The sequence below is a fragment of the Triturus cristatus genome, chromosome 11, assembly GCF_964204655.1.
Source record: "Triturus cristatus chromosome 11, aTriCri1.1, whole genome shotgun sequence".
NCBI classification, from domain to species: Eukaryota; Metazoa; Chordata; class Amphibia; order Caudata; family Salamandridae; genus Triturus; species Triturus cristatus.
This window is the reverse complement of record NC_140594.1, coordinates 123,298,031-123,325,586: the sequence shown is the minus strand read 5'-3', so window position 1 is coordinate 123,325,586 and position 27,556 is coordinate 123,298,031. Positions and strand designations below refer to the sequence as shown.

Below are 27,556 nucleotides of genomic sequence, written 5' to 3'. Positions count from 1 at the left end.
AGGATTTGCAATGGTTTTCAGGCAGAACATGCAGTACAACAAAAACCAAACGGAACAGTATAAAAAGTCCTAATCTGATTTTTTTTGTTTGATTTTTTTTCCATTAAAGTGAGTGGTTTTTAGGTCTCGGGACCATCTGGTCTGCCGAAGGCAGAACCGGAAGTCGAGAGATTTAATGTTTTGGAGAAGAGGGGCTTGAACCCGCCCCTCTTCTCCCCTGTTCTCCATTGGCTGGCCTCTTGAATGCTGGCCAGCCACTGGAGAAGAGGTCCCGTCACTCCGATCATGCCCCGTCCTTTTCGGATCGGGGGGCGTGTTTTTTGCAAGAAGTCTCATTCTCTCCTCCAGCCAATGGCTGGAGGAGAGAAAAGACAAACACGCCCCCGAATCCGAAAAGGACGCTGCGTTTCTCCGAGGCATTTCTGCTCTGCCTCGGAGAAAGGCGGTGGTGTTCCTGGCGTCCTCTCTCCCTGCTCTTACTCTGTATGCTAAATATTGATTAAGCCGTGAGCTTTTACATCAACATTCTCCGATTCCCCCACAAACTGGCGTAATACACTTAAAGCATTCTTCTGAGAACACAAGACTAAACTCGCTAAACAAAAAAAACATTAAGATGCTCTCGCTCATAGCAGTCGGTTCCGATTACAGAAAAACTGAATTGCGCGTCCGTAGAACTTAATTAGGTACGTCCTCTTCCAGCTGTCCCTGAGTACATGTATGGGCATAGACAGAGGACTTTAAACATGGAGACACTGTTTCTAGAAGACACGTAAAAACGAGCGGACGTTTTCGAACAGGAAACTTAAGGCCTTGTAGGGACAGCCTAGATGGAAAGGGGTGAGAGGTTGAATTCCCTTTAACAAACTTCAGCGAAAGCAACGGCCATCTTAGTATGGACTAGTTTCGTAATAATAAGGGCGCGAGCAACCAAACAAACGCCAGAAATAGTTTTTTGTAATATTATAGCCGGAGCAACACAATTTAAAAAAATAAATTAATCGGACTTTTTATAATGATAGTATTGTAAATAAGATATAATAATTACAAAACTTTCTATGGCGTACTGGATTTTAAAAACTCTCATAAAATGTTTGGAACCGACGTGTACTTGGCGTAATTTGGAAATTCTTACAATCCTTTTTAAAAAAAAAAAACAAATAAGACAATCTAGTAGCTTCATTCCCAGTGAGCCACCCAGTTCCCCTGCAAGAACCAGTCCATCGTAGCCCTTCTTTTATGTCTACAGACAGAGCGACCCGGACAGTTCGCAGTCTTATTTCCTTCATGCACTTAGGGTTACTGCTGAGGAATACTTAAAACTGTCGCTAAATAGATGCGATCCCAATCGAAGGGCAGAAGCATCCTTTCAAGGCCGGGGTGCTTCGCGTGACGCAATAACGCCGGGTGAGTGACGTATAGATGTACACGTCGTCGAGCCGGATGTTCAAGATGGCCGGTGAGTGGGGATTCCTGTCCCACTGCTAAGAGTCAAGCTTTCCCTGAACCTGACAGGGGCTCACACCGGCCGAGGCGACTGAGGTAAGTTGGGGGCATGGGTGAGATGGGGATAGTGCGGCCTTTAACCTCCGTTAATTGCATGCCATTTGGACAGACAGTCCAGATCTGCATTGGTTGTCCAGGGAAGAGGCTTACATTGCTCCAGCAGCACTGAGTGCACGAGAATGTAGCAGACAGGACAGTGGCAAGCAACAGCCTGAGAAGAAACAGTTCTTGGGTAGGAGGCAACCGTAATATCCCAAGAAAAGGGCATGCAAGACTGTAACCGGTCGTAACAGTGTGAGTCACGGCAGGTATGATTGTAAACCGGTTCAATAGCTCGAGAAAGAGACAGGCGTATCTGCAGCAGCTTTAATAGTCCGTTAAGAGGAACAGATGGGTATTTAGTGGCACAAGAAGAGAACAGAATGGTGCATCAACGCCCCGGGAGGTAGAAGAACGCGTTATTGGACTGGGGAAAACTCCTTTATGCTGAGATTAAAAAAAATTCCAGGTGGGTGAAAAAGTAATCTCTAAATGCGAAGATAACATTCGCCTGGTCTGGTTAAGGGGTACATACATCATTGATCATACTTAAAAGCAAAGGAAGCAATTGTTTAAAGTGTTTTGGTTTGACTGGTTGTGTGAATGGGTAAGACCTTTTTTATTTTTTCTAAATCCCAAATAAGTCTGCTTCCGAAGTTAGTGATACAGGGTTGCATGGTTTGGGGTCTGCAACTGAAAGGATTGTCACTTTCGTTGTTGCTTTCACGTGTTATTGTGTGTTTCTTGTCCTGTCATCGCACGTATGTATGCGTGGTTTGAATTTCTTGTATGCAAAAAGGTGCACGATTGTCTGTATGATCGCAGCCTTCCTAAATGTTGCGCATGTTGTCCTCTATCGTCGCTATCCCTGTACTGTTTGTTATCGTTCCTGTGTCATAACATCACATCATGGTCATGATAAAGTGTTGTCGCTCATATAGAGATTCAAGTGATTCTTCTCTTAAGCAGACCTTGTTCTTCCGGACTCAGTGGCTCGCCATATGTTGCAACCTACATTGTGGTTCGATGCTCCCATTTTTCACAATTCTTAAGTTAAATAAAACATTGACCTGAATGAATACTCAATGATGTATTAATACCGACATAGTGCCTCAGAGAAACCCAAAACTGTTGAAAGCAGATAGTAAAAAGCTTATTAACACCAGCCTTATATTTGGGGAATTAAATAATGCAAAACAGTGAAATTTACTTTTGGGGGGACTGACACGTGCTAATACTCTCGTTAGCAATTTCCCCATTTATTATCCTTTTACATCTGGTTACCCGTGGTCGTGTGGCAGGTGCACATCTACAGATGGCCAGACTTAGCAGGTCAAACGAAAACGAACTGCACGGCAGTTGTGTTTAGGGATGATGGGAGATGCTAAGTGTGTGCATATTAATATGTTACATATGATAGCGTGCAGGCTAATTGAAATCAAATTATTTGTTTAAACAGTTGGCAACACACTTCATAGTTTGTGCGGTTATTGGATGGCACTGGGAGACACGGGAATCACAGGAACTGTGGCGATGCCGAACTCTGAATTGGTTTTGCATTTCCACCACAGGAGTACACACAACAGTGTCTATGAGCATGAAGGAGGAGAATGTCATAGGAAGAAACCGCAACAGGCTAATGAGAGGGGTGGACCGCCAAGGAAAGGCAAACTAATAGGAAATAAAACAAGCATTTACAATGCAATGGTCTCGGCATTGGTAAAGTTAGAGCTATTGGCATTGCTCATGACATTATTTTTGTTTGTTTTTGTTTTTAAAACATTTAAAGAAACGGCATTGTCATGAGCAATGCCAATAGCTCTAACTTTACCAATGCCGAGACCGTTGCATTGTAAATGCTTGTTAAAACTAGGGCCCACTACCCATCCACTCTGCGCTGTTAACTTTCAAACATATCGCTGGTGTGGAGAAAAGACAAATAACAAGCATTGGCATAGCCAATAGGTCTCGCCTTTGGGACCTTATAAGTGTTTAGCCATGCAACAGTTGCATAACTAAATACTTATAAGACCCCAAAAGCGAGACCTATTGGCTATGCCAAACGGCCGCGAAAGTGATCGCTATCAAACATCAAAGCGGCAGGCGGCCGTGAAAGTAATCTCGGTCCAGCGCGGCACGCGCGGCCCCGCGCACATGCACTGTAGCTCTAGGCTGGCCTGGTAGCACTTTTTGGATCCCTCTCAAAAAGTCTCGCCAGACCAGCGCATGCGCTGGGTCAGGCGAGACTTAAAAAGGAGGAAGCATCTTAAACTGGCAATTAGAGCCCATGGCATTATGGTCTTGCAAATTAACGCTTGAGCGGCTTTCTAGACGTTGCAGTTACGGACTTGTAAGCAACGCAACTTTTATGCAGGGACAAAAAATTACACAAAATAAAGGTTTAATTAACAATACCTACATTTCAAACAGCTGCTGTGCATTTGCAACTGGATAGTTGGGTTTTCTACGTGTACTTGCAATTGCATAAATGTTTCCTGTACCTGAAGTCTCTTTTTTTAAATACTTTTTTTTAAACAAATTGGCTACACAGCTGTTGATAATAGAGAGAAAAGTACACTTCATAGCAATAATGCTCCCACTACTTCATGGCACTGCTGCCTTTCTGTCTTCATCGCACTACTGCTTGCCCATCTAAATGTCTCTTTCTTCCAAGTGCTACTGCTCCGCTTCTTCATCGCATCAAACTCCGATCACCCCACTCCAATCTACCCTACTACTCCCCACTTTAGTCTGCCCCAATCTACCCCATCTACTCTACTTCAATCCACCTTACTCCACAACACTTCAGGCTGCCCCAATCTACCTCACTCCACTCTACCCCACTTCACTCTACTCAAATCTACCCCATTCCAGTCTACCCCAATGTATCCTCACCCAACCTACCCATTCCAGTCTACCAAATGTACCAGACTCCAAATCTACCCAACACTAATCTACCCCACGCCAATCTACTTCAATCTACCCCACTCCAATATACCCCACCCAATCTACCCCACCATAATCTACCATGCCGCAATCTACCTCACCCAATTTACCTCATACTGTTCCACTCCAGACTACCCCACCTATCCCACTACAATCTGTTCCACTACAATTTACCCCACCCATCCTACCCCAATTTATTCAAACTCCAGTCTACCATAATGTACCCCACCCAAACTTCCCGCCCCATTCTACCTCGTCTCAATCTACCCCACTCAACCTACCCCAATCTACCCCACTCCATATACCCCATCTTTCCCACTCCAGTCTACCCTACTCCAATTTACCCAAATCAAACCCACTCCTTTTTACCCCCAATCTACCCCACTCCAGTCTACTATACTATAACCTACACCAATCTACCCCTTCCAATCTTCCCCGGTCTACCCCACTCCAATCTACTCCAACCTAGCCCACTCCAACTACTTGTCTACCCAATCCATCCCACCCCAACATACCCTACTCAATTTACACCACCTACCCCCTCCAATCCACCACACTCTAATCTACCTCACTCCAAACTACCACACGCCAGTCTACCCCATTCTGTGCCACGCTAATCTACGGTACCCCAATCTGCCCTACCTATCCTACCACAGTTTACCTCCTCCCAGTGTACCTTGCCCCAATCTATACCAACCTGCCCCAAACTACCTCACCCCAATCAGACCCAATCTACCCCTCCCCAGTCTGCCACGCACCAATACATCCACATACAGGGATAGTATGTGTGGGTGGCTTAAGTGTGATTAATCTGTTTTTCCCTTCTACATCCGTTCCTTTAGCCAAGGCAACAAGCATTGGTAAAGCTACTAGATCTCGCCTGTTGGACCTATTGGCTTTGCTAATGTCTTTTTACAGCTGCTGGGCAGCATAGCTAAATAGGAGAGGAAAAAGAGCTTGTGTAGCAGCCACGTAATTTTGCAGGTGGTGGAAGCAACATGGAGGACAGGGCAGAAACAACACAGAGCTGGGTAAGATCTGGGCGAGTGCAACATGGAGCGCAGTGAGAAGAGAAGCACGCAGGTGGGAGAGCGATTCAGAGCTGTGGTGCTGAAGAAGCACACAGGTGAGAAAGCAACACAGGTGGCTAAGGCGCCTGTGGGCAAGTGCAAGAGGGTGGGGGGAAGCACACAGGCGGGAGAGCAACACAGCATGACGTTGAGTCCATGAGGGGCTGGAAAACACATGCAGCCGTATGGAGTACATATCCAAAAAGTAGTGCCTGACTATTAAGTGCAGGAAGGACACAAATAATGTGGCCATGCTCCAGGGGGGAAGACGAGCAGCACAGGCTAACAAATAACAAGCATTTGCAATGCAATAGGTCTCGCATTTATAAGAGTTTGAGCTATTGGCATTGTAAAATTACAATGCCTTTTATTTATGTTTAGGTTTTAAAACAAATAAAAGGCATTGTCATTTACAATGTCAGTAGCATAAACTTGCATAAAAGCAGTGTGCGGCGTGCAGCAGTGTGCGGCGTGCAGCAGTGTGCGGCGTGCAGCAGTGTGCGGCGTGCAGCAGTGTGCGGCGTGCAGCAGTGTGCAGTGTGCTGCGTACAGCACAGTTATGATGTTATGCAGCTTGTGTAGCAGATATGCGGGGGGGAGGGTTGCTTGCCCATCCCATTTCCAGTTGACCAGAACCCCAACTACAACATACTGAAGGCTCTTGAGATTAAAGGTAGTGGACATGCCCAGTTCCGTTTTCATTGGCAACATAGAAAGTCCAGTTGAGTTCTCAGAACAGCAAGAAACTGCCCTGGGGTGTTGCGCTTAAATCACCTTGGATGAGGACTCTGTCATTTGGAGAGAACCAACCACAGCAGACCTCTCTTGAGGCTCCCATGCTACGACTCACTACCTTCTACATATATATCCTCATACTACTTTACGTATCTTATGCGATTTTGTAACCTTGGTGTTTTCCTCAAATTTATGTATTTGCTGCATTTGCCACCTTATCCATCAGCTGCTTCATAATTTGCACATTTTAACTAAAGTAAATCTGTTTCTACCTCAAATGGATCAAGAGTTATTAAAAACTCGGCAACGCATGGTGCCACGGAGTGGAAGGCTCAAGACAGAGGTTGACTGGTCACCTTTGTGTTGCTCATTGTTGCATTTGTGTGTTAAACTGGTAATAATGAGATGAAAACTTTGCTCAGATTGTGTTAACGGCTATTAAAAGACACAATAATCAAGTAAAATGTACCACATTACACCACATTTATTTTTCCTTGCCACATAATTTATTTAACCCTGACACATAATTTGGTCATCCTTCGCCAGTGTCCATGCATATGTGCCTTAAATCATAACGGTCTGTTGACTAAAAAGACAGGACTGACTGAAGGTCTGTCTGATGCGACTGGACCCTGCGAGCACCGGGCACCCCTCAATACACAGTACCATATGTTATCAAGTTTGAAGTAAATTGCCCGGCATTATGCTGATTTACTGTTTATAAGCACTTTCTATGCATAACTGAAAGCAGCAGGCTTGCTGCCTGCCCTCGGGTCTTTAGAAGCAAATCAGACGGGATTCGGCATAGCTTTGGGTCTGCACGTACAAGCTGGAGGCCCTGCCCTGCTATGTTGTGTGTAGAAAGCAAATCAGCTCTTGGGACCCGGAGCATGGATTTCCTGCCACTCTTTATGCAGAGCTCGCAGCTCCTTTGCAACGTGCTGTTGACTCATGCTCGGGGAGGCCGCCGTATTTTATTTTGCCCCCAGCAATAGAAACATCCGCGAGGACTCGCTTTGCATTTTAAAGGGAAGCAGTTTTAAAGTTTAAACTCAAGGCACCTCGTGCATGCGGTGAGGGCAGCAGTGGGGAACGTCAGGCAGTTCGGACCACAGTGCCACAGAGGTGAGCATATGCAGTCAAGGGTGGGCCCTGCGGTTCATTGTCTATGCTCTGTCCTGCTTACACTCCTGCGCACCCCGGATCATGCCTTCAATGATGATATAAAATATTCTGCCCTTCTGACCCGATATTGAAAGGTTCTCTTGGCTTGGGAGTCACAGGCAATATAAAAACTAGAAGGATCCACAGCTTGGAACATGCTATGTCCCCACCCCCGACCTGCTGACACCACATTCTTCCGGCTGTGAGGGTCGAAAAAAATTAAACACAAGAATGCAAGGAAAACAAGTTATTCAAAGCACGTACCCCTTTGTAATGCCATGACAGCAGCGCGTCCTCCCTCGCTCTCTTTAACCACAGACAAACCTGCACGCACGCGACTGGGATTTAATGAATTGAAGTCGAGGAAGCCCCCTTTCATCCGTCTCTGGCACCACTAGGAATGTCAACAAGCCAAAGAGAAAGCAGCTCCACATCCGGGCCGGGGAGAAGACCTGCGAGGGCTGCCCACGCATGCGCGGTACATGTAATTTTTGCGTGTTCTGCAGCTCGTGCCCAGTAGCGGCGTGTGAGGACTTCAACACCGCCGGACTTTTAATGAGTGCTGCGCGGCTCGTGCGGCCCAGGGAGGGGGCCGCCAAACAATACAGGAAGTCCGGCGGGAGCCCACCCCGCCTTCGTGAATGGTGCATGGTGTGGACAAAGCAGGATTTCAGGCGGGGCTCCTGTGAGCAAAACGGAGCCCCGCGTGTTGCTGCAGTGACCGGCAGGAAAAGCAGAGGAGCAGCGCAGAGTCCCAACAAGAGACGGTAAGTGCTTGGAGCGCGCGTGCGCATTTAAAAAAAAATATTAAATAGCATGAGGCTGCCTAGGACGTGCGTGTTGACGAAAGTGAAACTGCAAGCTGGCTTGCGAGGGAAGCGGGACAGGAGATGTGCACGCCGCGTGGCTGTAGGCGCGTACACCAACTCAAATCCGCCAAAAGCCTGCGCGTGCACATCTCCTGTCCCACTTCCGAGGCAAGTCAGCAACAATAGATCTCGCTTGCGTGCAGCGCTTCGCGCTGCGTTCGCAGGCGAGACCTAAAAAGCAGCAAATGAGTCACAATGTAGCCAACCATTGGTAATCAATGGGAGGACTCTAAGTCCACTGTAAGCTGACTGTCGGTCATTTTACAAGCTGACAGCTTGCACTGTTTGGTAGGTGAGACCTTAAACACCGTGTAGGTTATAGGCATTACTGCCTCATTCCTCTCTGCACTCCGCAGGAGTTTAGGATAAAATGTGCTGCTTTACACCCTGGCTGTTGGCATCCTGTCGCCTCAAAGTCATCTGTGAGAAAATGAGGGGTATTCTATGGTGTGGTTGTGCAACCTCACCTTTTAATACACTTACCAACCCCTTTAGGACCCTTAGGTTTTGTCCCTCAAACCTTCAGCTCAACTGTGGGTAGGTGTGACACTGAGCAGCAAGGCTTGCACGTTTAAACGGCACCAAAACAATTGAAGAAGAAATCGACATAGCACTCAAGAAATTTGACACGAATTTATAAAAATAGACTATATTTTTATAAGACTGTAGACCTACCGCATGGTTCCGGAATATGGATTTTAGAGTTAATAAATGAAAGCATTTTCACTCAACTGCAAACAAGCCTCTGAAAATTTAACGAATTTGCCACTTCCACAAGTTTTCTTTTAAAATGTTTCTAAGTATCAATGCAGTCAGGTGGAAGTTCTTTTGGTGACCAGCTCCAGCAGGTTCCTAGTCAGGGGGATTAGCGAGGTCCTTGGAAACAGTTACCTCCACAGAAGAAGCAGTCTTGTAGCAGTTCAGTTACCTTGTCCTTGTTGTACGGGCTTCCTATGGAGTGGTGCTGATGGAAGGGATGAAGGATGCTGAAGATGTTCCACGGATGCTATGGATTGAACCGGGGGTCATCCTGCGGGGATTCCTCAGTCCACGAAGATGGTGAAGGGGCCCTTGTTGCAGGGTTGACGTCCCATGAGGTCCTCTCCAGCCGTCTTGTCGGCCCTGTATTACCAGTCTCCTAATGTCGCGGTCACAGGCCAATCTTTCATTGATTGCTACCTCTCCTTCTGAGATCCCAGCAACTCTCAGACAGCACTCCCTGGCTCGGGGAACTCCGGTGCAACTTTGTGCGTTGGAATCTGGCCCTTGGTGCTGCACGGCGGCGGTAGCAGCTTGAAGACTTTGTGCTACTAATTTGCCCCATCAGGCTTCTTCAGCTGTCGTGTCCCTGTGCTGCGAACAAGAGGGCAGTCGGCTTGCCCTTGGAGTCTCTTGGTTTGACTGGGCTCTGGAGACTGCTTCTCCTTGAGAAGGACACAGCAGGCTCAATCTCTTTCTTCGTTAGCCAGCAGGTCCAGTCCTCATTGGTTCAGTCTCTTTGCTGGTCCCTTGATGAGGTCCTTCTGAGGTTCTTCTGAGTCAGTCGAGATCTGAGGTCTGGGTGCCAGGGGTTCCCTCTTTATGCTTGGAAAATGGCCCTAGGCAGTATTTGTTTTGTAGCCAATGGGTTACCAGGATCCCTCCCACCTGGTGATCATTTCCTGCGGAGTGTGGCATCTGGCTATCCCAGGATGCACCATTCTGACCACTCTCAAGATGGTGAGACCCCTCGCTCGGTGTTCAGACCTTACTTGCCTGCCCCTGGTGTGTGGCTACGTCAGGGTTACACGCCCCTGGGAAAACCTGCTTGGCAACTGGTCTCCTTTCTCCCCTTGCCGGCCTGCCTGCCTAAACAATGGGGCCGCCCTCCTATTGTGACGCATTTTTTTTTAAAGGAGGCTTCTCCTTTTGAAGCCTGCCTTTTGTGGCTAACACCCAAGTGGCTTCCTGCAGAAGGGAGGTAACAACTGTGCTTAATTTTAGCCAGTAGCTTCAGTTGCTTGGCACTGGCACTTAATTGTCAACTTCAGTGCTTGTGACAGTCCGCCACAAGGTGGTACTGTCTGGCTAATGTAGAGATGATGACGACAGCAGTTAATTATTAATTCAATATACATTAGAAATGACTGTTACCTGAGGCCCAATCCATTCTTTTAGGTTTGGTGGCCTGGCAGTCTAAATTGTCACACTTGCAGGAGTGGGATGGGTAGTAGTTGTGTTGGTACTATCATTGGCAGCATGGCAGTAGCAATGGGTGGTGTAAGTTGCAGTGGCCTCCTGATGAGAGCCCTGGCACACATTTTTTTTACTTTCAAATTAAGCACTGGTTAACGCCTCCCTGGCCTGCAATGCCTCACGGCTCACCTTCCTGAGAGTTGTTGGCATGTGTTTCTTGGTGGGCAGAAAGCTGACTGCTAGAACAAGCTCCACGTGTGCCTGGGAAGGCACAGGAGTTTTAAAGGCAACAAGGTGTCAGCTTTGTAAAAGCTGCACACTGCAAGAAGTTACATTAATTTCGACTTGAAATGCAAGTCAAGCTTAATGTAACAAGTTGTTTGATACCATGGAGTGCCCACTTTGGCCGTCCAGCTGAAGTGTCCGCGTGTAATCCTGTGTTCGTCAAATGGGAAACAGTCTTTCCATAGTAGAAACTGTGTTTTCGCATGTTTAGGACATGCTAACTACATGTTGTGCCTGTTTCATATGTTACACCCTGCCTTAGGGCTCGGTAGCCTGCCAGAGGCATGACTTACACAGATGTACAGAGGAAGTAGTGGCTGTGCCATTGCTTTTAATGGCAAAGTTGGGCTAGCAGTGCACGACTGGGGGACTCGTACTTGGGGACCGCGAGGGTGGCACAGCCACTGCTGCAAACCCTGGGGTGGTACTCCTACTTAAATGCCCTGGGTACCATATACTAGGGGTCTACAGGTAAGTTAGCCATTTCCAATTGGGTACAACCAATTTGACATGCACTTAAAATTCAGGGCACTGAGGTCTGATTAGCAGATCTCAATGCATTCTCAGTGCAAAACCCGGCAGCATCATTCGAAAAACTTGTTGGTTTAACCATACAAAAAGAGGCATTTCCTTACAACTGTAAACTTGTAAAGACCCCCCTCCCCCCTCACACTGGCCTTGTGAAAATCGACTTGCCCACTCGGTGTGGTGAATCAGATTTTGTATTTAAATAGCTCATATTTAGGGCCTGCTGACACAGAGCAGGTGTTCTGTTCACTTAAAAGTGAAGGAGCACTAAAGATGCCTTTAAATCTTGTATTTATCTTGTCACATCTGCTCTGTGTATAGAGGCAGAGGTCAGAAGTCCTTTTACATCTTGTTAAAATTACTTTTCTTAAACAGACGGAAGAGTTCCAGGATTTTGTAAAGTGAACTGTCTGAGGTGCTATACAAAGTGTGTGAAACGAAAGGCTGTAGGGTGGCAGTTTTTTTTTCTAACTCGCAACATTCAAATAGCGAAAACGTGAACTGTTCAAACACTTCAAAATGTTTCAATAGTTATGAAAGCCCATTTTTTTGTAATTATCTGTGATGAAAAAAAGTATTTTAATAGGATGAAAAAAAATCTGAGCACCTTACTTGGCGTTGTGCAAATTATGAATGTTTGTTTATACACTATGTAGTTTCATCAGTAAAATGCATGTTGAGAGAGGTTTTGGCCATTCCCGTGGGAAATGTACTGTCTGTAAATGTTGTGCGTTACACCATCATGCTTTAGCAATATATATTCAAAGTGAGTTTTTAAACATGAACTGAGAAACGCTCCTGACCCCCTGCCCTGATGGCAATGCTATGAGTGAGATGCATGTCAGATCACGTGTACCCTTTATGTAGATAGATTCTTATACATGGAGCAAACGTTTAGTCTGTTTAATCAAACACGGTTTTTTTACAAGAGAAATTCTGAACCCACATATTTCAAGGTGCTCTCAAATGTGATCATGACAAACGGCAGTTCTGAAAAATACAATCGGACAATTTGAGACCAGTTTATGGGTCAAGTAAATACAGCTAGGTCGAGTTGATTATTCAAGTTACTAGACCTGCAGGTTTTTTTTTTTTTAGGCCTGCAATTAGGCGTGTCAAAGGATTTCTCCATGTCTGGCAGCTACGGCTGCCATTCTGTTGCATGTACAGGGTTATAAAGAACGTGAAACAAACTTGGTATGTTCATGAACTTTTATAACACACCATTGATTGGGATTTTTTGTGTCAGGTAAAAAGACAAAATAGGTTATTCTGCCCACTAGTTATTTGCCTAGTATTTTTCAGTCGAAGTTCAGCATTGATAGCTGGTGAGAGGTTGCAGCATAACACAGGCCTCTATTTTATTCCTGCAGTGTCGCTGTTGTCACCTTTTGGCATTGGTGGGTAGAGACCCCTTCTCTTTTGACTCTGGGTAAATGGCTAGTAGATGTGATTCAAATATATTCTGATAGGGTAGATAAAATTCAGTTGGGAAACCATCACAGCCAGTGGATTTACCACGTTGATTGGGTGTGTAGCTTGGGGACTGCGACTGATAGGTAGCAAATATTCACTGCAGCACACACTTTTAGCTGACCTCTGTTACATTTAAAGAGTGATGTGTTTGTAGCGTAAAGAACTGCAGGCATTTCCTTAGGATTTGTGGAAGCTCTTGGTGCAGAAATAGTCCAAGGACTTGAATGGTTGACAGATGCAGGTTCAGCAGAGCTTCAAATATGTTAGTTTACATTGGTGCTGGGTTGGCGACTGACTTGTTAGCTCCTGTGTTGGTAGTTATTTGTGACTGCGACAATGATGCATCCCGGACAGTGGTTAAAGTAGGCTTGTTTTTGTTCATAATTTGGGAATTTAGTAAGTAATGTGCTTTTCGCCTTAATTTTTGTAATAATCTGAGGTCATCTGTGATAAGAATTTGTTGGAAACCACATTCACAGGCCCTTTTGTGTCCTTAAACATGATTTAAATCTTCCAGGCTTTGATGTTGCAAAGACCGGAGATGCAAGAATTGGATTTGTGGGTTTCCCATCTGTGGGGAAGTCCACCCTGTTGAGTAACCTGGCTGGGGTGTACTCGGAAGTCGCAGCATATGAGTTCACCACTCTGACAACAGTGCCTGGTGTTGTGCGATACAAAGGAGCCAAGATACAGGTAAGAGTGTTTGCTAAACAGATGTGGCAAAATCTGTTTGCTTGCTGCTAGGTACATGATCTCCCCTGTTAGTTGCTTGAAGAAACGTACGTAGTGCTTCGCCTGCGTTGCAGTGCATGCGCTGCTTGCTGGCAAGAAATTTTGAGAGGGGGATTTCAGAAAAGGGCTTTAAGCCCTCCCCTCATTTCCATTGGCTGGCGTCACCGTTTATGCTAAACGGTGGCCTGCCATTGGAAATGAGCTGTTTGAGTTGCCTCCCTTTCGCCTTTTGGTCCGGCCCATCCGGATGAGTCGCCTGCTTTACTGCTGTCGCAAAGCACTTTATTATCTTTATGGGGCCATGTGTTTCTAATTAGCGTGGAGGAGCGCACTGCCCCCGACCTCTCAAAGGAAAAAAAATCTTTCTTTCGTCAAGATTGTTTTCCTTTGAGAGGTCGGGGGCAGTGCGCGCCTCCACGCTAATTAGAAACACATGGCCCCATAAAGATAAGAAGACAAGAGACGAAATGCATCGCATTTTAATAACAGTTCTCTGTGGAAAAAGGAGCTGGGCTGGGGCGTGGAGTGTGTAAAAGGGAAGGGAGCTCGGTAGAGGCATGGGACTTTTTTTTTTACCATAAAGGACCTTAAAATAGCAAACTTTCACCACACAAATGTTTGCCTTGGTTTGCCACATAAAACTTTCACACAAATGATTGTTGGTTTGCCACATAACACGTTACCACAAATGTTTGCCGCATATCTCTTTCCCAGACGATAGCAAGCCATGAGTGAACGCTGAGTGTCCCGTGCAGAAACATCTCCGCAGAGAATCAACAAGTTTACAAAGGAGGGCAGCAGCCACGGGCGTGGACCATGGGCGGCCATCTTCAAGGGGGGGCTGCAGCAAACACGGTCTATTTTTACCGCACAGGGGGAGGGGGTGCACCCACCATGGTTTACCACATAATATTTGCATCCTTTACAGCAGTGCGTGCGGCACCCGCCACATTTACCACATATTTGCATCCTTTACAGCAGGGGGTGAAGCACCGCCACATTTTACCACATATTTACATCCTTTACAGCAGGGGTGCAGCACCAAGATACTTTACCACATTTACCACATCATATTTGGATTTTTTTACAGCAGGGGGTGCAGCACCCGCCACATTTTACCACATGATATTTGCACCTTTTACCACAGGGTCGTTTCACATCCACTGGTGATGCAGGATCTTAAGCCAGTGACTTTACCACACAGACATGCCCCAGGGGGCTTTTACCACCGGAAACTCCATCCTTAGCGAAAAGCATGTATCCCAGAGTGCAGAGAGTGGGGAATAAAACACTTCCTTCCGCAGCCAGCAGGGCCGCGGGTTATAATAAGGTCTAAGGGCCGGGAAAATGGATGCGCACAAACACAGGGTGAAGGTAGAAGTGCTGAGCTCTAAAGGCTCCGTCCATGGCGCTTCCTTCAGGAGGGTCTCCGACGGCTCTTGGGGGCAGGTCAGGGCTCGAGGCCTTGTTACCCAGTGGGAGTGAGGGCCGCGGCCAGGACACCCATGACACACAGGCTTTACTGTTTCTACACTCTGGACTTTACCACGCAGGGCCCCTGCCAGCTTTTACCACACGTCACCAGCAGGCCTTACACCAGAGGGGCAGGAAGACTCCCTACGGCATGTGGGGACGGGGTCATCCCCCCCCACCCTTCCCCCCCCCCCATCCCCCATCACATGGGGCCAACCAGGCCTTTCACCAGAGGGGCAGGAGCACCCCTGCCCTTCAGCCTGTGGGGCTGGTTTCGTCCCGCCCTCATCACACGGGCCCTTATTTTTACCTCACAGGCCTCTTATCTCAAGGCTCCCTACCTGACTCAAGGCCTCTTCCAGGCGCCACCTCTTGTTCTGGGAGCTCTGCCCTCTTTTGGGGGAGGGGGCGTGAGTGACCTGTGGGGTTCAGGACCTCCGCTCCCCCAGAGGGCCCCAGGCAGCCCCTCCTAGGACAGCCGGTCACCTCTCTCTACCACTCACTGTCCATTTTCTACCTCACTCTGTTCCTCACTGTCCAACTCTGTTCCTCACTGTCCACCCATCCGTTCCTCACTGTCTTTCTGCCCTCCTCTGTTCTTCACTGTCCTTCTTCTCCCTCCTCTGCTCCTCACTGTCCTTCTTCTCCCTCCTCTGCTCCTCACTGTCCTTCTTCTCCCTCCTCTGTTCCTCACTGTCCTCCTTCTTCCCTCCTCTGCTCCTCACTGTCCTCCTTCTTCCCTCCTCTGCTCCTCACTGTCCTCCTTCTTCCCTCCTCTGCTCCTCACTGTCCTCCTTCTTCCCTCCTCTGCTCCTCACTGTCCTCCTTCTTCCCTCCTCTGCCCCTCAATGTCCTCCTTCTCCCTCCTCTGTCCCTCACTGTCCTTCTACCTCCTCTGTCCCTCACTGTCCTTCTACCTCCTCTGTCCCTCACTGTCCTTCTACCTCACTCTGCTCCTCACTGTCCAACTCTGTTCTGCACTGTCCTCCTTCTCCCTCCTCTGTCCCTCACTGTCCTTCTACCTCCTCTGTCCCTCACTGTCCTTCTACCTCCTCTGTCCCTCACTGTCCTTCTACCTCACTCTGCTCCTCACTGTCCAACTCTGTTCCGCACTGTCCTCTTTCCCTCCTCTGTCCCTCACTGTTCTTCTTCTCCCTCCTCTGTCCCTCACTGTCCTTCTCCCTCCTCTACCCTTTACTGTCCTCTCTCTCTCTCTCTCTCTCTCCCCTCTGTCCCTCACTGACCTTCTTCTCCATCCTCTACCCTTCACTGTCCTTCTCCCTCCTCTGTCCCTCACTGTCCTTCTTTTACCTCCTCTGTCCCTCACTGTCCTTCTCCTCTGTCCCTCACTGTACTTCACGCTCCACTGTCCTTCTCCTCTGTCCCTCACTGTCCTTCTCCCTCCTCGGTCCCTCACTGTCCTTCTCTCTCTCCTCTGTCCCCCACTGTCCTCCTTCTCCCTCCTCTGTCCTTGTTCTGTCCCTCTCTGCCCTTCCCCTCTCTCCTCTGTCCCTCACTGTCATTCTTCTCCCTCCTCTGTCCCTCACGGTCTTGTTCTCTGTCCCTCACTGTCCTTCTTCTCCCTCCTCTGTCCCTCACTATCCTTCTTCTCCCTCCTCTGTCCCTCACTGTCCTCCTTCTCCCTCCTCTGTCCCTCACTGCCCTTCACCCTCCTCTGTCCCTCACTGTCTTGTCCTCTGTCCCTCACTGTCTTGTCCTCTGTCCCTCACTGTCTTGTCCTCTGTCCCTCACTGTCTTGTCCTCTTTCCCTCACTGTCCTCCTCTGTCCCTCATTGGTTTGCAGTCTCTCTCTCTTCCATGTCTCTTCCTCTCCGGGACTCTGACTGAACTCCGCTCTCCGTTTGAAGGATCCAATCACAGGCCTCCCAGCCAACCAATCGCGTGCGTCTGAATCCCGCCCTGTCTCCTCCTGCTCCAGGCTCGGGGCACTGCGCCTGCGCAGACACGAGGTAAAAGGCAGGAAGAGCGGCTGCCGGCACGGGCTCCACAGCCCCTCAGCTGCTGCACGCGCCCTGCACGTGTAGCATGCAACACAAGACCAAGCGCGAGGAGTGCGACATGCATGTAACACCACAGACCTGGCGCAAGGAGTGCGAAATGCACATGCATGTAACACCACAGACCAGGCGGGAGGAGTGCGACGTGCATGTAACACCACAGACCAGGCACGAGGGGTGCCACATACACGTGATGTGGTTTTAGGAGTACTTCAAAGCAAGTTTGCTCAACCTTTAGAAGAACGTTCTGTTCGAGGCATATGAGCTGCAGATCTACATGCTGTGCATAGATCGCCATCCGGATGTTGCAGTTGTTTTTCTCTTGGAAAGTCTTTGGAAGTCACGAGGTATGTGACTCCTCCTTTGGATCATATTGCGCATGGGCTTCGGCTCCATCCCCAGATTGTTTTTTTTCCGCCATCGGGCTCTGATGTGTTCTTCGCGCTCCAGTTCAGAACCGTTCCAGTTTTCCTGTTCGGCGCGCAATCCTCCCCCCTTCGACGGTATTGTCTCGATCGCGTTCTCTAACACTCGACGCGACTCAACAATCTAAGACTTCAATTCCGGTCGTCGACGAAGGCCTTCTGGCCTACCTGGGCTCCTGTCCTGGCTGATGGAAAGGACTCCATTTAAGAAGTGTCCTCGATGTGGGTCGTAGTTTCCCCACACCGATCTCCATGAGGTGTGCAACCTCTGCCTCTCCCCAGAACACGAGGCAAGGGACTGTCCAGCTTGCGCCTCCTTCCGATCGAAGACGAGGATTCGGGACCGACTAGCAAGGAGAACAATGGCTCACTCGTCGACTTCGATCCCAGACGACATCTTTGAAGAAGGTGTCGATGTCCTGGAACAGCACACCGAAGAAGGCCTCGTCAGCGCCTCCGAAGCTGACGACTCCGACGTCGAGGACATCACTCCGGCACAGAGGGGCGCGAGTACAGACGTCGACCCCGACCCTAAACCCCCCCCTCCACGCCATTCAAAAAGGCTTCGGTCACGCCTTCGCCTTCAGGCCTAGGTATGCACCAAAAGACTGCTTCCCATACCTCGCTTTCGGGCCCGGTTAAGAAGCCCCTCAAGCCTTCAGGCAGCTCGGGCCAGCCTACCCTTGGTGCAGAGAAAACCTCATGGACACTGAAAAAGAAAACGCCCCTTTCCTCGTCCGTGCCGAGCTTGACACCGAAGCTCTCGGCGCCAAAGACTAGCATCGGCTTCTCAGCACCAATAACACCCTCGGAGCAGAGCAAGAAGCCAAAAAGCCTGGACTCCCAGACCTCGAAGCCAAAAGCCACTGGACAAGCCTGCACCAGCTCCACCACCAAAAAGGAGAGACTTTGCCACCTCCCCTTTGAGGATTCCTTCACCACCTCCTCCACCTCCTTCTCCTCCCCCACCACATCATTCTCCTACACCATCGCCAGATGAGGATGATGATGATATTATATACGACACAGTGGATGGGGCGGACAACCAACCGGGGACCCTACTCCTACAGGCTCCCCAGACCCATGGGACGACTACAACATCTCAGACGTCCCTAACATCCTGCAGGACTATCTTTACCCTTCCTCTGGCATACGGACAGCGTCCCAGGCGGCCAACATCTGGCGTATTGCTAACACACAAGCGCTCCTAGCCAGATATGACAGGGCACATTATGATGAGATGGAGTCAATCATGCAACACCTCCCTGACAAATATAAACATAAAGCCAACTAATTGAGTCGAGGGTAAAACCATCACAAACACTTCCATCCGTTGTGCCCTCGATGCAGCTGACACCGCCTCCAGGGCAATAAATACCAGCACCCTTCTGCGTAGGTATGCCTGGCTACGCATCTCCGGGTTCAAACCTGAGGTTCAAAGTTCCATCATCAACCACCACTTTGATGAGAAACATCTGTTTGGTCCTAGTGTCGATATAGCCCTCGAAAAACTGAAGGAGGACACAAACACGGCAAAATCTATGGGAGCCTTGCAGTCGCAAGCTCCCAGGCGCTCCTTTCGCCGTTCCTCCTTTAGAACCAATACCAGAGGCGGCTACTCCGACAGCGCCTCCACTTCCCACAAAACCCCTACCCAATCCACCTTCACTAGGGGTTATCAAAGAGGCAGTTACAGAGGTAACAATAAGAAAGGCAGAGGCAAAACTAACACCTCCCGCTCTGCCTCCACCCCTACCCAGTGACTTCCCTCCACTTCCCCCAGACTATTCCGCTCCAGTCGGGGGCAGACTCCACAATTTCCTTCCTGTCTGGGCTACCATCACCTCAGACAGATGGGTGCAACAAATAATCCAATCAGGCTACTGTCTAGAGCTAACATCTACCCTACCCCCCCCCCCCTCCTCAACCATTCCACCCAAACAGCGCCCAATGTCACAGGAACATTTGTCACTTCTGAAGCAGGAGGTAATCTCCTTCCTACAAAAAAATGCAATAGAACCAGTTCCTGCCCACCAACAAAACAAGGGAGTCTACTCCCTATATTTTCTCATACCAAAGAAGGACGGCTCTCTCAGGCCCATTCTGGACCTCAGACCCCCAAACCAATACATACACTCAGACCATTTTCACATGGTCACACTCCAGCAGGTGCTTCCTCTGCTCTCCCACAACGACTTCCTAACACCTCAAAAACGTTAGCCTACCCCAGCCCTGCCAGGATAGCAAGCATAAAAGCTCTTCACCCCAAATTTCAACCTCAACACTCTCTTCCAGCCCGAGTGTTTATGCATCTTATAGGGATGATGGCCTCTTGCATATTCATAGTACCTCATGCAAGACTCCAGATACGTCCTCTCCAAGAGTGCCTAGCACGCCAATGGAACCATGCTCAAGGTCAACTAACAAATCTGGTGTTGGTAGACGGTCGTGCCCATCGCTCTCTGTAAGTGGTGGACCACCAAAAACCTTTCCAAAGGGCGACCGTTCCTTGAGCCGGTTCCTCATAGTTCTAACAGCGGACGCATCGCTCTCTGGCTGGGGAGCTCATCTACTACATCACACCATGCAGGGCAGGTGGACACCTCAAAAAAAGATACTCCACATCAACCATCTGGAGTTACTGGCCATATTTCTAGCCCTGAAAGCCTTTCAAACCCACATCTTAGACAAGGCTGTCCGCACAGACAACATGACAGCAATGTACTACATCCAAAAACAGGGCGGCACACACTCTGCAGCTCTCTCAGCTAGCACAGACCATATGGAGGTGGGCCATACCTCACAACATATCCCAGGAGTCCAAAACACCATTGCAGATCTGTTGAGCCGTCAAACTCAACAAATCCACGAATGGGAACTTCATCCACAAGTTCTTCAACCATTCTTTCAAATGTGGGGGCAACCACAAATAGACCTTCGCCACCCACGAAAACGCCAAATGCCCAAGCTTCGCCGCCAGACATCCACACCCATTGTCCAAAGGCAATGCGATATGGATGAACTGGTCAGGCAGATTTGCGTACGCTTTTCCGCCTCTCCCACTTTCCATTAGTGGTGCGCAAACTACAGCAACATTCCCTAACTCTCATTCTAGTTGCTCCAACTTGGGCCAGACAACCGTGGTACACCACAGTGCTGGAACTCTCCGTAGTTCCGCACCAAAAATTACACCGCTCTCCACACCTCTTAACCCAGAACCATGGAGAGATCAAACACCCGGGCTCAGCTCAACCTTTCGATCAGGCTCCTGAAATCCTAGAATTTGGATACCTTAATTACCCCCAGAACCCCCCCCCCCCCCTGACTGCTGACTGTTGAAACGTCATTAAAGAAGCTAGACGACCTACCACTAGAGCTTGCTACACAGCCAAGTAGAAACGTTTCGTGATTTATTGTCGCAACAATAATGTCAATCCCTTAGATGTGTCTATCCAACACATCATAGGCTACTTACTACACCTACAAAGATGCAACCTAGCCTACACGTCTATTAGACTACACCTTGCTGCCTTAGCAGCGCATCTACAAAATAGACAACATCTATCACTCTTTAGAGTACCTGCCATAAAAGCCTTCATGGAAGGCCTCAAGAAAATAATTCCCCCTAGAGTGCCACCCTCAACCGTGTGGAACCTAAACATCGTTCTCACAAGACTAATGGGGCCTCCATTTGAACCTCTACATAAAGGTGAGCTTCAATTTTTAACATGGAAAACAGCTTTCCTTGTAGCCATTACTTCCCACAGAAGGGTCAGTGAGATACAAGCCCTCACCATTCAAGAACCTTTTCTGCAAATGCATCATAATAAAGTTGTTCTCCGCACTAATCCAAAATTCCTTCCTAAAGTCATTTCTCCATTTCACCTCAATCAGTCTGTGGAACTGCCCGTATTCTTCTCGCAGCCACAAACCATTGCAGAAAGAGCTCTACACACCCTAGACGTCAAAAGAGCTTTACTCTACTACATCGAGAGAACACAACCCTTTCGCAAGACCAAACAACTATTCGTGTCTTTCTCACCACCACACAAAGGCAACCCCATCTCCAAATATGGGATAGCTAGGTGGATTGTTAAATGCATACAGATTTGCTACCACAAAGCAAAACGAACGCTATCTGTTCCCCCTAAAGCCCACTTTACATGTAAAATAGGGGCTTCCATGGCATTTTTAGGGAACATCCCCTTAGATTATATCTGCGAAGTAGCTACATGGTCTACACCGCACACTTTCACTAAACAATATTATGTAGATGTGCAACCTAAGCAACAAGCTTGTGTGGGCCTGGCTGTCCTCAAAACACTGTTTCAGACAACTGCAACAGATACTGGTGGTCGCCGCTAGGACGGGGTACTCCTACACAATCTATGCACAGTGTGTAATCTGCAGCTCATATGCCTCGAACGGAATATGCTACTTACCAGTATCCATCTGTTCTTGGCATGTAGAGCTGCAGATCTACAAACGCCAACCCGCCTCCCCGGCTACCTTTATCTGTTCCAGTTTTATCTTATTTAGATACAGCACACATGGGCATCTTTCCTGTTTCTTTAAAGCTCCATCATTTCCCTGCTGGCGAAAAACAATCTGAGGATGGAGCCGAAGCCCATGCGCAATATGATCCAAAAGAGGAGTCGCATACCTCGTGACTTCCAAAGACGTTCCAAGAGAAAAACAACTGCAACATCAGGGCCCAACACCAGATGGCGATCTATGCACAGTGTGTAGATCTGCAGCTCTACATGCCAAGAACAGATGCATACTGGTAAGTAGCATATTCTTTTAGTACAACAGGCCCAATCTACGTTTAATGGAACAGTACCAGCACTTCTCAGTGTGCCTGCTGAATGTTCATCCACAAAATACCAACACTTTGCTCAAGACTGCCTTACTTTAGTGGAGAGTACTTGTACCTCTGACTAGAGCTGTTACACTTTTAGTGGCTGAGTAGCATAGCACTACCATTTCTCATGGGCCTTGCAAAGAAGCTTTGTGTGTGTGTGGGTGAGTTGGTTAACCTCGTGCGAGATGGTAATTATCTCATGGCTCAAATGCCACGCTTTTTTGATGGGTAGTTGTGCGTTATTCGTGCCTTATCTGTGAATTAAACTTTAAGTTCTGGGTATAATTCGGGGCACATTTTCTCTAGGTAAGTGTTGTCCTTCTGCTTTGTTACTTGTTCTCAGCAGAAAGACCACTTACTTGCAGAAAAAAGATTAGTGATTCACTAAGCTTTCTTGTGAATAGGTTAAATAACAACAACTAAGACAAAAGTGATCAAATAAAATTTGTGTAGAGGGCCTGGATAGTTGGGTATAATTCAGACAGGACACGGGGAGTATGTGGTGTTTATAACCTCGCTGACAGATGTGTGTCACTCTCTCTATGGAAATATCACAAATGACACTGCCATTAGACCAGGACACTGAAGAGGGACAATCTAAGTGCAACAGCTCTTTTTTTGTCTAGTTTTGGAGACATTTTTGAATAAGGGATTTGATAGTGAAGTGTTTTAATGTTTTTTTCAGGGAGTACATCTTTAAATATAGTTGACACTATGCGGTGTCCCATGTTTTTACTGACACTTACATGACACATTAGATCACCTTCAACCAACCCCCCAATCCATGTAATGTTTTTTTACCCAGAATCATATTTTAGAATCTAAAATAAGTAACCAGAAAAGTTACATGAGGTTCAATCGGATTTTTTTTTCGTATTTGCAAAACATTTCTGCAACTCCATAGCTCGGAAAATATTCCCAGTACGACCCTTCCTTTTGCAGCGGACCTTTCTTTAGAAGCCCCACATCCAAACAAAGGGGCGTGGCCTCTATTAGCGTGAAAATGCTTTATAGGGCGCTTTAAAACAAGCATTTGCAATAGAACAGGTCTCGCATTTTATAAACTTTGACCTATCTGTATTGTAAATGACAATGCTTTTTTATTATTGTAGGTTTTTTAAACACATAAATAAAAGGCGTTGTCATTTACAATGCCAATAGCTCAAAATCTCGCAATTGCGAGACCTATTGCATTGCAAATGCTTGTTTCAGTCTGGAACCAGCAACTATGCCAAAGCAGTTTTAAAATGTATCTGTTAGTTGAGCTGCAATTAGAGAGTTGATTTTTGATATGAAAAGCAACTAACTTCAAGTAGAGTGCTCTCTTAGTTAAGCTCTTCCTTACTTCCAGCTTGTAAGAGAGGCTTACTAGCGTTGGGTGTAGGTGATGCTTTTGGTCAGAGTTGTCATCGTTTATTCAAGTTATGAATGATGCTAGCTAAGGCTGCATTCTTATGTACAGAGTATTATGAACATTGACCTTTTTTGGTGGGGATCTTTGTGATTGCCCTTCAAATAACATTAGGTGAATCAGGTCTATGGAAAGCTTAGAGTAGTCTAGGAAAGATCCCCTCCACCCCCTTTAGACATTGGAAGGTACTTGTTTGGCTCAGTAATCTGTCATTCCTGACTGTGGTTCTGAACCATAAAGCAGTTGGATTTCGTTGATTTTGCAGTTTGTGTAGAAGAGCCATGAAAAGGACTTTTTCAAAGAGATACTTGCTTTAAAGTAAAATATTATATAGAAGTTGTGGGTTCATAGTGAAACTATGTGCTACCATGGGCTGAACAATAACTGGGAGTGTGCAACCATCAGGACAATAGTCCTTCAAGCTATCACATCTATATCTGTATGACCCAGCATTAAACAAATGTCTGTGTCCAGTCATCTACTCTTTCACATCTTTAAATCATGAGTGGCATCCTGATTTTGAGGGTGCTTCCTCTGAGGGTCTAGAAGAAATCATGTGGATGATTATTCAAAACTTGATGGAGGTGGAACTTATTTGCACTTCAAGAATCTTTTGAGTGGGTTGGGAGAAGGTTGTTGCCACCGCCAATGTAAGATGATCCTGAAACCTGACTATTGGTACAGCAATGATTAATTTTCTGTACCAAAGCTATATAGCTATATATATATATATATATATATATATATATACATTTTTTTATTTATTAAGTCTTGTGCTTATGAGATGATTATCTCCTTCATTGTCTGTGACTTCTGAGTAATTTATTAAGTGTGGAGGCTGCAGAGATCCAAGGAGTCAGGATGCTCCTTTACGGTTATAGAGTCCCGTTTTTATGACTTATTTTGTGTTTTTTGTCTACTAAATGAAAGAATAGTATTTCTTAATGGCGTCACATAAATCAATCAGTAGATTTGTAGAGCAGGGCTACTGGTCACCCGTGAGGGTCTAAGGATCAATTATAATGGCGCAGGGCATACTTTTAAATAGTTTTGAGTTTAGTGCACCAGTCATTAGTAGAACCCTGATGGAGAACCAGAAGTGGGCTCATAATAAGGAGCCTGATCTCCCTAATGTAGATAAGGGCACTATCAGCCCTCTCACAAAGTACCTTAGTGGACATTGGCCCACCTCCAGGCGCTTGAGTGCAGTTACTTGTGATGCAATTGACCCCACTCCTTCATCCCAAACAGTCAAGACATGCAGATTAATGGCTGAAATTAATGCCATCCAGCCATGTATTTATTTTTATTTATTTATTTATTTGAGCGATTTATAGAGCGCGCAAATACCCGAGGGTGTCTCGGCGCTACGGACTGCAGACAGTAGAGGTTTAGTGTGGAGCTCATTGGTTAAAAAGCCAGGTTTTTATCAGTTTCCTGAAGGCAGGTAGCGTTGGACAAGTTTTAATGCAAAGGGGGAGGGAATTCCATAGTTTGGAAATGGCAATGGTGAATATTTTGTCACCCCAGGATGCCTTGTAGGTGCGGGGAACCCTCAGCATGTTGGCAGTGGAGGAGCATAGGGTTCGATTAGGCACATGGGTACAGAAGGCCTTTTTTAGAAAGTCTGGTCCCGTGTTGTGGATTGCCTTAAAGGCAATGCAGAGGGCTTTAAACTTGATGCGGCTTGTTATTGGTAGCCAGTGCAGACTCCGGACCACTGGGGAAATTGAGTTGCGTTTGGGGGTGCCTGTTATTAATCTGGCAGCGGCGTTTTGCACCATCTGTAATTTGTTGGTAATCCTTTGTTGGGCATTGATGAGCAGCCCGTTAGTAGTATGGAATCTCCAGAGGGCCCCTCAGGCGGAGACACATCCTCCACTGCACCCAGTAGATTAGCCACACCCCTGGGGTCCTGCTACAACCTACGGGCGTACTTCACCATATTTCCTCATGGTGAGACAAAGCCAGGAGACACCGACTCCCCGCATTCCTGTCCTCCAGTATTACTAGCACCTTCAAACCAATGAGGTTAGTTGTCTTCAACTGTCCCTCAAAAGCAGTGACCAATGGCTGGGGCAAGCTCCATACAGGTGGGCAGATATTCACCTATGGGTTGGATACTCCGAGGGCAGAAAGGATCACAGTGCGTAGTCAGACAGGGGCGTCCCAGCCTCGTGCTGCGGCAGTCTCATGGCGAGGGTCCACAAGAGTGTCTCAAGTAGGCCCGCAGTCTGCCCAACCCTTGCATAGTCCACTGTATAACTCGCTGCCAGCCCACTCTCCTCTCCCAGCTCAGGAAAGTGTCCCAAATGGGGACCTCGCCAGACCTCAGCCAGTGCCCCCCAGGTCCACTCTCGCCAGCACAGCCATTAGTCAGTCTTGTGGCCACACTTTTTTCAGGAGCCTCCGGTGGGGCGATTATCTTTTCCGGTTGTTCTCCTGGGTCTGTTAACAAGGCCCCTGAGCAGGCCGGATGCAGCCCACAACCCTCATTCACTGTGCTAGCTGCTCCTAGGCACAGAAGGCAAGGGAAGGGCTGGAGTGGGAGTTGTACCAGTACCTTTCGCTACCCGAGGAATTCAGCATCCCCTTGCGTCCATCGCCTCCAGGTTCTATGGTCCATGGCCTGCTATATTTCTCACTGCAGCATTCTCAGCTAGACTGTACCGCGCGGTCTGGGACTTGTCATGTCTTCGCCCAGCAGGGCCTCTCAAGGACGGCTTCTCCCGTGCTGTGGAAGCAGCCACAGTGCCACCAGCTGCAGCAGCGGGTCTCATTCGCTCTGGGGCGGTCCAGTTTCCTTCTAGCCCCACTTGCTGCAGCCGCGTCTCCTCCCTTCTTTCTGTAGTTAGAGCAGAGCGGCTGTCGCCATCTTCACTCCGGCGGACGCTCGCTCTTCTCATCCACATCTTGTAGCATTATCCCCTCAGCCCCGGAATGCGCCACTCCAGCTGGTAACTCTGCTGTGGTTTGACAGCGCGGAAGGGATGATTAGGGCCCTCGAGCTGGTCTCGGGGACATCAGGATGGCGCTGGGCACGGGTAGGCCGAGAGGACCTCCAAGCAGCGCTGCTCACTCCATCGGCGTCAGGCCACGCCCCCCACCACTAACTGGTTTATGATGTATTAAATAGGCATGTCTTCATCTCTTACCTAAATTAAAGCTGGGTAGGGGCAGACCTGATGGATATTGGGATGTCATTTCAAATCCTGAATGAATAGATAGGGAAACCACTGTTTCTTTGGTGTATGTATTTTTTTACACACTTCTTTGTCTCCAATATGATCATGTCACGTCTGTGGATATGCTGAAAGACACCAGAGTTGCTAAACATGTCCGCTAGATAGGCAGGGGTGAAGGTCGTGATAGCATTGGAAATGATGCAGCTGGCTTTGAAGATAGTCTGCAACAGTAAGGGGAAACAGGAGTTCTATCAGGATGGGGTGCCATAATCCTATTTCTTCTGGCCCTGGCTTAGCAGTGCTTAGTAGTGTAGGCATCCTTTAAGAGGGCCCGTGTAGAGCCTGAGAGGCCAGGGTGCAGAATATTTCCACCATTCAATTATAGGAGTAGGATGGTCTGAACGGCAGTACTGAAGTCGCTTTCGGGGAGCAATGCCTTAAATTTCTTTAGTAGGAGGAGCTCTTACCATGCCCTCTTTCTCTTCTTGGCCATATGTTTCTTGAGGAAGGTTGTTGTCCAGGGTTAATCTAAGTGATTTGGCAATAGATAATCAGGTTTATTTCATTGAGCCAGGTCTGTACTATGTATTGCTTGTTCTTGGTGAGGCTGAGCTTCAGGTAGGGGCTGGAAATCCAGGTCTGGATGGCAGTGTTT

The 27,556-nt window shown here is 47.7% G+C and overlaps 1 protein-coding gene across 1 annotated transcript in view; it reads left to right on the top strand.

Moving 5' to 3' along the window:
- DRG1 (developmentally regulated GTP binding protein 1) overlaps window positions 1-27,556 on the top strand; it is a 92,041-nt gene that overhangs the window by 10,927 nt on the left and 53,558 nt on the right. The window contains exon 3 of the mRNA XM_085636227.1: window positions 13,311-13,486. Coding sequence (XP_085492353.1) covers window positions 13,311-13,486 — 176 coding nt within the window. The remainder of the gene's footprint in view (window positions 1-13,310; window positions 13,487-27,556) is intronic.